This window comes from Medicago sativa, chromosome 5 (assembly GCF_051527215.1).
Source record: "Medicago sativa cultivar Bolivia chromosome 5, Bolivia_mono, whole genome shotgun sequence".
NCBI lineage: Eukaryota > Viridiplantae > Streptophyta > Magnoliopsida > Fabales > Fabaceae > Medicago > Medicago sativa.
In genome coordinates, this window is record NC_140753.1 from 1153198 (window position 1) to 1168008 (window position 14811).

Here is a 14811-nt window from a genome sequence, read left to right on the forward strand (position 1 = left end):
TTTGTTATTTGACCACAATTTTTTTTTCATCTCCCATTACTTTTTTTACGCTAAAAAAATTGCATATTTTTTTTTAAAGAAAACAATTGTAAAATTTAAAGAATTGCATATTTATTCTTCTCCCTTTACTATTTTTTAAAAGGCTTATTTTATTTTTTCCTAAAAAAAAAAGACATATTTTATTTGGGTTCTTCATTAATTATAATTCTTATATTTTTTGTCAACACAAATTTTTGTAGTAATCTGTCATGAAAATAAAAAGACGATTGTTTAAATTTTGAAGGGAGAAGAACAAATATGCAAATTTCTTCAAAAAAAGAACAAATATGCAATTCTTTACAATTGTTTTTTTTAAAAAAAATATATGCAATTTTTTTAGCATAAAAAAATAAGATTTTTTTTGGTCAAATAAAAAATTTGGTGCTTATTTTACCATCGTGTTATTAAAATTTTAAAATCATGAATTACTTTAATTATATAGAATGAATGAATATTTTTTTAAGGAATAGAAATATCCTTTCCTTGGAATAAAAATTGCACATGTTTTTGAAGGAATTTTTTTAGCGTGAAAACAAAAAATGTAATGGGTTTTTTAAGGAATATAAATATCCTTTCCTTGAATAAAACTTGCACATATTTTTGAAGGAATTTTTTTTAGCGTGAAAACAAAAAAAGTAATGGGAGAAGAAAAAAAAAAATCAATCAATTAAAAGACATTTATTGTTTTGTTATTTTGTGGTGATAAGTGTTTACTACAATAGAAAATGAAATTAAAGTCTACCATATCAATTAATCTAAGCCATTAATCAATATTGAAATTAAAGGTCATGATTTGGAGTAAGTTATTACACTTACTCTTGGAGTCAAAATATCCCCCCTCATATATATATATATATATATATATATATATATATATATATATATATATATATATATATGTATATATGAACTTGATAATGCTTGTTGTTGAATTGTTGATGTTTTCATTAATTTGATGAATTATATATTATTATTATTGGATAAGTTTCTCACCCCTTCTGCGTATATGTTGCCTCGACCGTGGGTAATGTGCAGGTACTGATGACTTGTAGGTTTGGTCGGCTCAAGTGTCTAGGGCTCTGATACATACTAGGATGGGGAAATCGTTGCGAATGTCTTCTCATTCTTTTATGTATCACATATTTTGGAAAAGACTTGCTATTAGAGTTTATCGTTGTTGAAAATAAAGTTGAATTATGTTGGGGCCTTTGTGCCAAGATTTTCATTAATGTTGAATTTTGGTTGAAATTATATTTTAAAGAATTATTCCGCTGCAGTTTATTAAGATTCTTTATGTTGGCCTTAAATAAATAGATATTTTCTATTTATGAATTTTTGAAAAGTAGTGTGACACTCCGTTGTGTGATTACTCTGATTATAATAATTAATATTACGTTGTTGGGAGAACGGGGTGTTACAGAGAAAACGATGAACAATGTGCCATCGCCAGAGCAAGTTTCACGTTTTTCTCCGCACAGTCAGTTTATTATGATAATAAATTACATCAACCAAAAGTTAAACCAGCCTTTACTATGAGCAATCTCAATAGCCTGCATGGCTAAACATCTAAGCATCTTTTTTTTTCTTCTTATTTTATTGTTTAATAAAATAAGATTTGAAAATAAAATAAATATTAAGTTGTGGGGTTATTTTGTGTAGAAATATATATGTTATTTGGTATAGAAATATATTTGTTATTTTGTGTAGAAATATATATGTTATTTAGTGTAGAAATATATTTGTTATTTTGTGTGGAAATATATATGTTATCTGGTGTAGAAATATATTTGTTATTCAGTGAAGAGGTATATTTGTTATTTGGTGTTAAAATATTATATACATATATATTTTGATGAAATATGCTATTATTTGTTATTTGGTGTATTAATATTATTAAGTGGGAGAGATATATATTTAATTTAGAAATAAATAAGATTATGAGGAAAAGAGTAATTTTGAGGTGTAAGAGAAATTAGATGAGGGGTTATAAATAAGAGAAGTTAGGTTTAGAAAGACATAGAACGTACGATCAGTTTTTGGAGAAAACAAGGTTTAGAGAGAAGAGAAGAGAAGACAAAGAGAAGAGAGAAGAGGCTGCATCGATAATTTTAAGGTAAGGGTGAGACTAACATTCAATCTTATTATGTGTATGATTCTAACAATTAGATTTAACGAGTTGTAGGAAGAGTTTTTGAGAGATCGAGAATTAGGGTTTAAGTGAAGAATTGAGAATTAATGGTTGTTGTTGTTTGATTTTGATGATTGGAGAAATTAGGTTTCACTCAAAATTGATGAAATATAATGTTGTTATTGATGAATTCATGGCTGCTTGTTGCTGTTATTGTTATGATATGTTTTTGTTAACGATTTATGCAATGGATAATCATAATCATAGAACTTGAATTGAAGTGAATTTATGTTGTTCTTGAAGGTTTTCATGAAAAATGGGTCAAATGGTGATTTTTGTTGAAATGGTGTTTTAGTTCAAGTTTTATATGGATTTGAGTGTCTTTTCATGTTTAGAAACGTTTAAACAAACTTTGGGACCAAATTTGGGCTTAGGGAATTCAAAATTGGGATTTTGGGATGAAAAATGGAGTTTTCCCGAGAGCTATCTCTGACAGCATTCTTTGTTTCATGTTTTTGCATCTTTTTCACACATTTCAGTTTTGAATTGACTTTAGGTGTAAATACGAAAGTTGTAGGTATAGATGTTAGCTTTCTAATGCCGTTGGTTTGACTTCAAAAGGATTTATAGAACTTGAGTTATGGTCAAATTACTGCACGTAGGTCACACTGAATTTTTATGGACTTTCAGCACAACTTTTCCGAATTTAAAACAAAAACTAGTATTGATCGGTACAGAATTGGTCTTAGGCGTAAACATGAAAGTTTTAGATAATTTTGTTAGCTTTCCAGTGGCTTTGGTTTGACGTGAATATGATTTTCAGTTTTTGAGTTATGATGAAAATACTCCAAGGAGGTCTTAGCGAAATTGTACGGTGACATCATTCTCTGTTTCATGTTTTTGCGTTTTGTTCATATGTTTCTGTTTTGAATTGATCTTTGTTGTAAACATGAAAGTTGTTGATAATTGTGATATCTTTCCAGTAGCCTTGGTTTGACATGAAAATATGTTGTGCATGATTATTTATGTTCTTACAAAGATGCATGATGAATTGTTGATACTTGAATACGATGATATATGATGAATTAATTGTGTGTTGTCATGTTGCTGTTAATATTATCAATGTGATATTGTTATATGAGTATTAATGTGAATTATATATGATGTTTTAAGATGCTAAGATGTTAAGATGTTAAGACGTTAAGATGATATGAAGTTGTTAAGTCGTCGAGTCGTTATGAAGTCGTCAAGTTGTTAAGATGTCATAGATGTTCATGAAGTTTCTAAGACGTAAGATGTTGAGTCCATGCATACTCATTTATAGATGAGGGATCATGCCCTGGAGCTTTTGCTCAACCCACGACAATGTGGGCTTATGCCCTAGGAGCTTTTGCTCAACCCACGACGATGAAGGCTTATGCCTTAGGAGCTTTTGCTCAACCCACGACGATGAGGGCTTATGCCCTAGAATGGTACCACATGCATTTGCATTTCATGATGATTCGAGATGGTTTAAGACGTTAAGAGTTGCATAGTTGAGTTTAGATGCATTGTCGAGTCAAGATGTTAAGTTGTGATGTTTTAACGAAGTAATCTAATGATGAAATATTTGTATGATGTTATGTGACGATGATTGTGACTGTTATATGATGATATATTGCTAAGATGAGTTGATATTAACTATGTATTTGAATATAATTGTTGAATTATATGAAGTTTGTGTTGTTAAATGTAAATGATGATTTATATACTTAATATTATTGTTTGAGAAATCTCACCCCTTCTGCTTGAAAATGTTGCTCTTCGTATGAGTAACTTACAGGTAATCAAGATTAGGCGTGGTCGTGAGTGGACTCCTCACAGTGTGTCTTTAGGTGCTCTGATACGTAACGGAATGAAAGTTTTGACATTGTTTTCTATTTCTTACGTATTGTCTTATGAGAATTTATAATGAAGTTGTTGGAATTGAACTTATTATTATGTTTAGACTATTTATGAGACCTTTATGATGAGGCCTTGGTGCCAAGGACTACTTTTAGAAGTTGTTAAATTCCACTGCGAGATATTAAGTAATTTATTGGTTGAATTTCGAAGGATAAATATTTATTTAATCCATTTATGATTTTTATGAAATGTGACATTCTGTTTACGATGAAAAACTCTGATTTTATTTGTGAAAATTTTACGTTGGGAAAACGGGGTGTTACAACCCACATGATTTGTCAGGACCCATGTGAATTTTAATCAATCAAAGAGAGTGTGTTGAAAAATGTGTTAAAATATGTGTTGTTAGTATTCCTCTAAATTTATTATTTAATAATAATTTTTTCATACTTATGATTTTTTTCTACAAAAGTCTTGCAATAAAGGACGGAAAGGGTGTATAACTTTTGTTAATAATAATTACTTTGTAATGCAACAATTATACCATAACTTTTACATTTATTTTGCTCTTGAATACTTCGTCCATCTCTTACTCTATAACTACTCCCTCCGATCATATTTATAAGAGAAAATTGGGTCAACTAAAGTTGATGTATCTAGTTAAAAATTTAGTCAAAGTACCTTAACTTTTGTTGACCAAATTTTCTCTTATAAATAGGACCGGAGGGAGTAGTTTACAAAGAAAAGTAGTTGGAGAATAAATTTATTTGAAAAATATGTAACTACTACTCCCTCAATCTTAAGTTATATGTCGTTTTGGAAAAAAATTGTATCAAATTATATGTCGTTTTACAATATCAATAAAATATTAATATTAGTGTTTTTGTGTCAAAAAAATAAATTAATATTAGTGTTTTTTTTAAAATCCATTTGGAGTTGACCTAGTGATTGACTTGAGATCTTGGAGTGTGTTTCTCTCAATGCCTTAGGTTCGATGTCCTCTTGGTGCCAATTTCGGTGGGCATGTCTAGCCAAAGCCATTAGAACGGGGGCCCCGCAAATGAACGGTGGGATTGGTCCCCTCAGATTAGTCGGTACTTGGATCGGATACCAAGTTTAAAAAAAAATATTAATTTTTTTATTATATTCTTAATTATTTATTACTCTCTTTTCTTGTAAAATAACTCATATTATTATTTTTTCATATAAAATTAATTATATTTTTTAGGATGTCCGAAACATCTTATAATATAATTTGAGATGGTGGGAAATAAAATGATATAATTAGTTATATCCCGTGCATTGTGGATAATGGAGTGTGGGTGATTATCCGTTTACAAGCATGGGCGTTGCTGCTTTTCCTCTTCTTCCTGCTTTCATCTTAACCTCCACTAAATCCACTCTCAAATTTCAAGTAAAAGCTAATTATAATGATAATAGTAATGGCTTCAACTTTATCACAAACTCGGATTGGTTCCAAGTGGGTCGAGCCATTGGCAACTATGGTTTCATGAACGTTACTACTACTTCTAGTACTGATCAATATTCACTTGGTGGTGGATTGAAAACTCAAGATGTTCAAGAAGGCAGCGTTAAGATCAGGTACTTAGTTACCTCTACTTTAACCATTCTCATACTGATTAATGATGACAGCTTGATTGATTGCAGTGCAGGCTTTATGAAGGCAGAGTTTCCCAGGGTCCACTTAGACAAACTCCCGTTCTTTTTAAGGTAGGTACTGCTTTTTTATTTAATTTATTGAATACGTACTGTACATACATGCTCAATTTAGTTCATGAACTTGGAATCTGTTTCGATCCACTTATAGTATGTTCGTAAGGTATTTTTGACTAGTCTTGTGTGTTAATGAAGTAGCTTGTTCATAAGCGCTTATATACCATAAATAAACTGCAAAATAAGTTTTTTTTTATCCAAACAAATTACAAAATGTTTATCAGATTCGTCCCTTGATCCAGATGTATTACTATTATCAAATGGACCCATGATATTATTCATTTAATTTGAAACGTCTCCTCAACATAGAAAGCTTAACGTCATTATAGTCCTTACAAGAAATACCCACAGACGGACATACATGATAAAATTGTTGCAATTTCAACTATCATTTTGGAATATTAACATTGAGGTTGATACAGCCGTACAATCTCAAAAACCAAATTATGCATTTAAACAAGTGTCCTTAAGACATTTCATTAAGAATCAAAATATCTACAATTCATATAGCAAAATGATTTATTTATCACATTGACAATGTTTAACTTGTATTTCCAAGACAAACTTTTCTTTTATTAATTCCTTAACCAATTGCCTTATGACACTCGTTCGTTGGCAAGACCCTATTATATATAAGCCTTTCCCTGGACACATAGCATATAATGTCACATCTCTGTTCCCTTCATTTCCCCCTACATCTTTTACAACTGTTGTGATCTTTACTAGTTACGTTCATAATTACAATTGATGTCTTTAGCTAGCTCTTCATGTTTGAATTCACTTCAGTCAAAATGTTATGTTCCATTGAGGCTTGAAATTGAAATTTGAAACATTATTATTTCTTTTAACAATGAAGGTTTATCCCGGAACACGAGCTGGTGGGGTTGTAGCAGATATGATGGCTGCAAACGAGTTGAATTCCCACATGTTCCTTCAAGTGAGATAGTTTTAATTATTCCATATCAGTTCATAGTGTTATTAGTTGCTCATTTCTTTGTAATACTTCCAGAGCAGTTCTAAAGGTATTAGTCAGCATCTTATGTTACTTTTAGGTGGGTTTGAAACAACTACTGGAGAGCAGGTCCGTCCTCTCAATTTGAAAATAAGCTTTTTAGCTAAATAACATATTTTTTTTTCCTCCAACTCTGTTAATTATGTTGGAGATATTTATTCGATTCAGTGGCTTGCTTTTCGTGATTACGGGAAATCTACCGCAGCAGACTATGCAAAAGTTGCGAGTGAGAAGGTATCAAAACTGTCTTCATGGAATAGCTTTGAACGAGGCCAGTCAATGAAAAGAAGACGGTGTTTCATTATAAAGCTTCTTCAGGGTGCTTTGAGAGGTTTGGCTTACATGCACGATCATGATAGATTACACCAGAGTCTTGGACCATTTTCTGTATCTCTCAAGTATGTGACTAGCCGACATTTAATTTGGCTCTAGATTTTTCATTTGGATTATAATTCCTTCCCACTCAACCATTAACATGCTTACTTGTAATATGATGGCAGCACAATATCTGAAAGTGAAGCTCCTTATTTGATTCCAAGACTTAGGGACTTGGCCTTTTCTGTTAGTGTCAGGTAAGGTAATGACTTGCCAAGCTATTTGTCTTGACTTAACCTAATTTCAATACACTGATCACACATACAACTTCTGTTAGAATAATAGGCCTTGCCTTCCCATTCATTTTGGTTTGTATATATACAATCAGAGTTTCATTAGTCCTATACATTCATGACTAATCAATACTAATCAATTTACACTTAATTTACATTCATGACTAATCAATTTACACTTGGGGCCATTTTGTTACGGATTAAAATAAAAGTGATTTTGACATAAAATAATTTTGTTATAGATTAAAATAAAAGTGATTTTCATGTAAAATAATTTAGAGATTATATTTTAGAGATTTTATGAAAAATCAGAATCTATTTTACGTTTGTTTTCCGTGATAAAAATCACTTTTTTTAAACAAATAATTTAGTTTGTTTGGATACAACTATATAAAAGCGATTTTTTGTTACAAAATTAGTTCAATATTTAAAATCATATTTTCTGTCTCCTCTAAAAAAAAATTATTTTTTGAGAAGCTGCTCTTAACAGCTTCTCATTTGAAGTTGTTTTTAGATTTTTTTTAGATTCTAATTTTTTTAAAAAGTTGTAACAAACGGATGCAACAATCTTAAAAGTGATTATTTTATTGAAAAAAGTGATTTTTTTCTCAAAAAAGTTGTAACAAACGGGCTCTTAGAGATTATATTTTAGAGATTTTGTGAAAAATCAGAATCTATTTTGCGTTTGTTTATCATAATAAAAATCACATTTTTTAAACAAATAATCTAGTTTGTTTGGATACAACTATATAAAAGGGATTTTTTGTTACAAAATTAGTTCAATCTTTTAAATCATATTTTCTCTCTCCTCTAAAAAAAATCTATTTTTTGAGAAGCTGCTCCTAACAGCTTCTCATTTGAAGCTGTTTTTAGATTTTTTTTTAGATTATGATTTTTTTAAAAATCTGTAACAAACGGATGCAAAACTCTTAAAAGTGATTATTTTTTTTTTAAAAAGTGATTTTTTTCTTAAAAAAGCTATAACAAACGGGAATTTACAATAATGATATTCTTAACTATAGAGATATTTACATAATAGTCTAATACACCCCCGTAGTCAAAACTGGAGGTTGACGAATGTTTAAAAATACCATGTTGGGAGCGGGTTTTCATTTGAGGAAGAGGTGCATGTGGGGAGGCATGTGTGATTATATGTTGAGGTGGGGAGGTATGAGAAGTTTGTGTTTTGGAAGCTGGTGTTGGGGTTTGTAGTTTGAGAGGTAGAGATGTCTTGGGTCGTAGGTGATGGTTTAGAGGGAGAGGTTTGTTGGGCCGTATGTGAAGGTGGAGAAGGAGAGATGTGTCGAGTCGTGGGTGAAGGTGGAGAGGGAGTAGTTATGTGGGGAGAAGGGGTCGTTTGAGGTGTAGTATATAATTGTGAGTGAGCAAGAGGGAGTATGCCGTCATCTAAGAAATTGTAGTTTGACACTGTAGGAGCATTCATGGTAGAAAATGGAAAAGTATTTTCCTCAAACAGAACGTGCCTAGAGATTATGACTTTACGAATCGACAATTCATAACACTTATAACTCTATGATTAGAAGGATAACCTAGAAAAACACATGGTGTAGACCGAGGTTGGAGTTTATTTCTAGTGGTGGATGGAATGAGGGGATAGCAAAGACAACCGAATACATGAAGGTGTGAATAAGCTGGGTCTTTTTGGTAGAGAATTTTTGTGGGTGATTGAAGATTAAGTTTCTTATTTGGAATTATGTTGTGTAAGTAAGTGGCCATTTGAAGAGCATGATGCCAAAATATTGGAGGAATAGAAGCATGAGCAAGGAGGGTGCGGATGATGTTATTTATTGTACGAATTTTTCTTTCGGCTTTTCCATTTTGAGGGGAGGTGTGAGGACAAGAAAATCTAAATGACATTCCATTTTGTTCACAAGATTTTTGAAAAAGATTGTTATCATATTCTTTGTCATTGTCACATTGAAAACATTTTATTGGACATTCAAATTGTGTTTGAATGTGAGCGCGAAATTGTGAAAAAATGGAATAGACTTGTGATTTGTTACTGATTGGAAAAGTCCACAAAAAATCGGTGAAGTCATCAAGAGATAACACATAATAGCGATGCCCTCCAGAACTTAACATCGGAGAGGTCCAAAGATCACTATGAACGATGTCAAAAGGCATACAAGTAAATGACAGAATTATAAAAAGGAAGTTTTATTTGTTTCCCAAGTGGACAAGACTGACAAAAGAAATCATCACGAAACTTATTACATGACAAAAATTTGTTTCGATGAAGAGAATTTAAAACAGGAGCTCCTGGATGTCCTAGACGACAATGCCATAACTCGGTAGATGAAGCGGCAAAGGCTGATGGTGGTGACGGGGTTACGGCTGTGTGTTGGCTTGTGGGAATAGGGTAAAGGTCACCGGAACTGTTACATCTCGTTAAAAGTGTTCCTGTTTGAAAATCCTTCACAGAAAAACCGAAGGGATCAAATTCAACATAGACATCATTATCAATTGTAAACTTTCTGACAGAAACAAGGTTTTTAATAAGTTTTGGTGCATGTAAAACGTTTAAAGTTAGGGAATTAGGTAAAGATGCATGACCAGAACCTACAACAGGAATATGATGACCATTGCCAACAGTAATATTATTACTCATATTAAAATAAGACGTGAGGTTACCTCCATTGCCCGTCATATGATAAGTTGCTCCGATGTCCATATACCATTGATCATCAGGTTGGGAGATAGAGAAAGTATGCATAGCAGCCTGGATGTCCGTCGGAGCATAGTATGGTGGTGTTTGCTGACCGGTGGAGACCGATGGAGCATTGACAAGGTTGGCTTAATGAGGCCTAGGACCAAGTATGCCAGACTGTTTTGGTGGTGCGCTTGCTGTTGGGTATGGACATGGTGGAGTTGCCCATGGCTGCCATGGATACGCCCACGACTGCTGCTGATAGGGAGATGGAAACCACGGTGGTTGTTGCGGCTGAGAGCGACCTCCACCTCTACCATTGCTCCTTCCACGGCCACGACCTCCGCGGCCATTATTTCTACCACCGCGAGGGTTGCTGCCGCGACTGTTGTTGTTGTTGTTGCGATTGTTACCAGCCGATGCAGAAGCATCATCATTAGAGGATAAGAAAACTGAGTTATCAACAGTAGTGGCTGCCTTCTTGGCTTTGGCAGTTTCCTCAAAGATCATCATGGAGCGAGCTTTGTAAAAAAGGGGAAGAGAGTCACCGTGACGAATTTGGGAACCGACTGTAGCATAAGCATCAGCGAGGCCAAAGATGAGCGGAAGCACTAGCCTTTCATTAGACACGGGAGCACCAACATTAGAGAGTTGGTCAAAGAGAGATTTGAGATGTTTGAAATGGTGAAGGCGGGGTGGGTAGGAGGCGATGTTGTTGTTGCCGAAGCTACATATTTAGAATGAGTGGACGAGTTTTCGGTGGGGGAAGAGGGGGAGGATGAGACACCGGACATGATGAGATGTTTGGGAGGAAGAGGAGGCCGGCGGCGGTAGGGTAAGAAATTAGGGTTCTTGGATCAGTACCTGATGAGATATTTACATAATAGTCTAATAGTTTCATATGTATATGGCATAGAAATATAAGTTTGTTTCTTTGTTCCTTTTTTTCTGAAAAAAGAATATTCTTTATGAAATTTGAATTTCTTCAAATGTAGTCTATTGCACTGCTTAGGTTATATTTCATTTTACAACTGTAAGACCATTGATGTTGTGTGGGGCGGAGTGTTGGGCAGTAAAAACCACAAGAATATAATAAGCTTGCAGAAATGAAAAAGTTGCGTTGGATGTGTGGTAATATTAGATGAGATAGGATTAGGAATGACAACATTAGAGAGAGAGAGTTGAGGTAGCACCTAACGGAGAAAATATTCTGAAAGCTAGGTTAGGTTGTTTGGGCACGAGGAAAGATGTATTGTGGATTCTTTAGTAATGAGACTAGATCAGATGGAAGGTAATCAAATTGCTTTAGGAAGAGAAAGACCTAAAAAAACTATAAGAGAAACTACTAAGTGACACCTAAATATTAATGAGTTGGATACAAATATGATATAGATTGAAAATTATGGTGTCATTTGATAAATGAAGCTGACCCTACTTAGTGGGATAAGACTTGGTTGTTGTTGTAGCCTATTGCACTTATTGGCAACCACTGGTATATTCCATATGCCATTTTTTTAGTGATACTTTTTTCTGTTGTGTATTTTGTATATTTAGACTTAATAGATACTGTATTTAGCGAGGTAGGTTTTTATCCACAGGTCTGTGCATGAGATTGCTGCTTTATTTGCTGTTTGCTAACATATTGCAAACAAACTGAAGTAGATTATAACATAAATAATGTTACATTTATTTAGAGGAAAATGATGCATAGTAAGAAGAGAAATCAAACGGATTCCCTCCGTGATTGGTTAACAATAAGAATTACAACTTCAAACTGGTTGGTATGTTTTCATACCATATATTGGTGATCTTATTTAAATTATTTCAGGTACTCGGAACTAGAAGATTCGGGACCACTTATAGAAGGTCTTTGGGCACGAGCATCAGCAGCTAGTGCATTCTCTTATCTAGAGAAACGAGCTTTTGGAATAGCCGATGACATGTGAGTTGTCTGAACTTGGCCCAGTACAGAAGTGTGTTTCGGAATCTTTTAAAGATCACCGCTGACTTTTATGAGTTACAATGCAGATATGAGGCAGGCCTTCTTTTTGCATACTTGGCTTTTGTTCCATTTTGTGAAGCTGGTGTAATGGATGGCCTTTCCTTGCAAGTAAGCTGTGCTGCCAAATTGACTTCGTCTTTGTTAGCTGATGATTTATTTCTGTGAAAGTTTTCTTTATCATAAGATAACATCTTGACTGAAGTATTTATTTTATTCACCATGAAATTCAGAGACTTTTAGAGAACACTTTCCGACTTGATCTTGAAGCAACACGAGAGTAAGATATCTTTTAGTCTATATTTCTGGTTTGAACTATGCTAGCAACATACTCTCGAACACACACTTTTATTGGTTGAAATTCATCTGGGTCCCACTAAATTTATGCGGGGCCTACTTGATTTAGTGGAATCAATTTGAATTTCAACCAAAAAAAGAGCGTGTTAGAGAGTATGTTCCTGACACTCCTCTTCTGGTTTAACTATTACATGGAGTAGACATCTGTTATTTTATAATATAGTTTTCCTTGGTTGAGGTATACTTATTATGGGCTTGAGTAACACATAAGAAAAACAAATAGCTTAGAGACTTGGGAATAGTATGCCTAGTCCTGTAAACTAGTTGAAAATAGTATAGGATGGAACCTGCTAGACAAGTCCATATAAAACAAACCTGATCACAAATTGGGACTAGTTTGGTGCAAAACTAAGCTAGCATGTAGCACATCGACATAATGTAGCGGGGGGACTTGATCTACTATGTTCTTTTAGGTCTTTCCATTTCAGGGGAAACAAAATGTACCACATTTTTCCACCTTTTTTGCTGATCTATTTTACTTTTAACTTGAACCCAAACATAGAACAGAATGCACAGTTTTGTTCTATCTTATTCTAGCATGCCTACCAAACACAACATAGAAATTAATACAACAATGCTCTGTATCTAATATAAAAACCCTGGCATACTTTATTGATTATAGCTAGGATGAAAGAGTATTTCGTAATTCATACAAATATATTTCATCTTATAATGATCTGATCCTTAAATCTACCTAAAGGAGAGCAAAAAGGAAGAGAGGAAGAGGGAGAGAGAGTATGGAAAAAGTTGGATTGGGAAAATTCATCTTTAAGATGGCATTTTTAAGAACTAGTTGTATAAAAAAATTGATTTGCATAATAACCATTAGCCAGTCTCTTAAAAATGTGGTTGTTATCTAGAAACAACTTTATATCTAAAAGGTAGCCCAAAAAATGGGGACGAATATTGTGGGATAACAGCACAATTTCTTGAAGACTGATTTATTTATTTTTTGATACTTAACTTTCCTCCTATTCAACCTATTTACTATACATGGTAATGGTATAAATAAGCAAGACATTGCACATTATATTAAATAATAGATCTGTTATATTTATAAATTAGCCCACAAAATGGAGACGGATCTGTTGGAAGACAGCAAAATTTCTTGTAGACTGATTTTCCTTTGATGCATAACTTTCGTCATATTCTACCTATTTCCTATGCATGGTATATATTAGTCAGATATTTCACATTATATTAAATAATACATCCCTGGTGAATCAATTTACATAGTGTTGTGAATGGATTCAAAGTTCCATTGTCTTGTTGCAATTGCAACTACTCCAAAATACAAAAAGGAAGTATATTTTTCACAAACTAAAATTTGCATTTTGTCCAGCAAGTTTGAACTCCGAAGAAGCAAATGCCTTGTAAAGTCGGATACTTATGTTTAATTATTAGGGCATTTCTTTTGTCTCACGTTGTTTTATTCATGCTCGGTAGGTACTGTATAGCAGATGACAAGTTAGTTAATGCCATCGAATTCTTGGATCTAGGCGATGGTGCTGGTTGGGAGTTGCTTCAGGTATATACCACATGTCTGCTAGTATGGGCAACTATCAGTGCATGGCTTTGAGTGTGTATTTATGCTCGCGCGATACACACAAGTGTCTAAAATAGCTTGCTTTCATAAACCTCTGCAGCTTATTTCCAACGTAAACATTTTCTTTAATTTATTGCCTTAAAAAGCTACTGCCGCCAAACCGTGAAAATGTAAATAATGCATTTTCAGCTTACATGTTTTGGTTCATAAAAAATGGAGTGCGGTTTATTGCTACATGAAATTCAAGTGTGAACTTGGAATTCAGTAGCTGTATATATCAAATGCTCATGGTGTGTTCTCATGATTTCCAGGCAATGCTTAATGCTGACTTTCGAAAGAGACCAACTGCGGAGGCTGTTCTCAATCACCGGTTTATGACCGGAGAAGTCCTTTGAATTTCAAGTTTTAAAAAATATGGTTGTCTTTATGAAATATATCGACCACAGCTTACCACACCGTTCATGTTTTCTGTAAATATTCCATTTTTTGGGAATATATGTCTTGAATTTGCACTGCTTGGTTACAAGCAGCAATGCTATTGTAAATATTATTATATCATGATATTTGCATACTCCCTCCGTCCTGGTATATCTGAGCTAGTTTGGTTTTTCACACAGATTAAGAAAAATGTATAAATAAAGGGAAAAGTGGAATATATTGAATTGGGAATGATGAAAGTAGTATTAATTAGAGTTATATTGTATTGGGAATGATGAAAGTTGTATTGAAAATTGAAATGACTCAGTTATTTTGGGACACTTTTTTTTAGTAAATGGGTCAGATATTCCGGGACGGAGGGAGTAGTTAATAATATACAGGCCACAATCCTTTTGTAG

At 33.3% G+C, this 14811-nt stretch overlaps 1 protein-coding gene across 1 annotated transcript; it reads left to right on the forward strand.

Annotated features, from left to right (window-relative positions):
• The first annotated feature begins 5361 nt into the window (after positions 1 to 5361).
• Positions 5362 to 14546, forward strand: LOC146918919 (Protein kinase superfamily protein). Its single transcript, XM_085712142.1, has 11 exons — positions 5362 to 5653; positions 5725 to 5782; positions 6642 to 6722; positions 6795 to 6866; positions 6966 to 7195; positions 7298 to 7369; positions 11902 to 12015; positions 12102 to 12183; positions 12306 to 12352; positions 13876 to 13957; positions 14287 to 14546. The coding sequence occupies exons 1-11, from the start codon at positions 5394 to 5396 to the stop codon at positions 14368 to 14370; spliced, it is 1182 nt and encodes a 393-aa protein (XP_085568268.1). The 5' UTR covers positions 5362 to 5393; the 3' UTR covers positions 14371 to 14546.
• Positions 14547 to 14811: the final 265 nt, after the last annotated feature.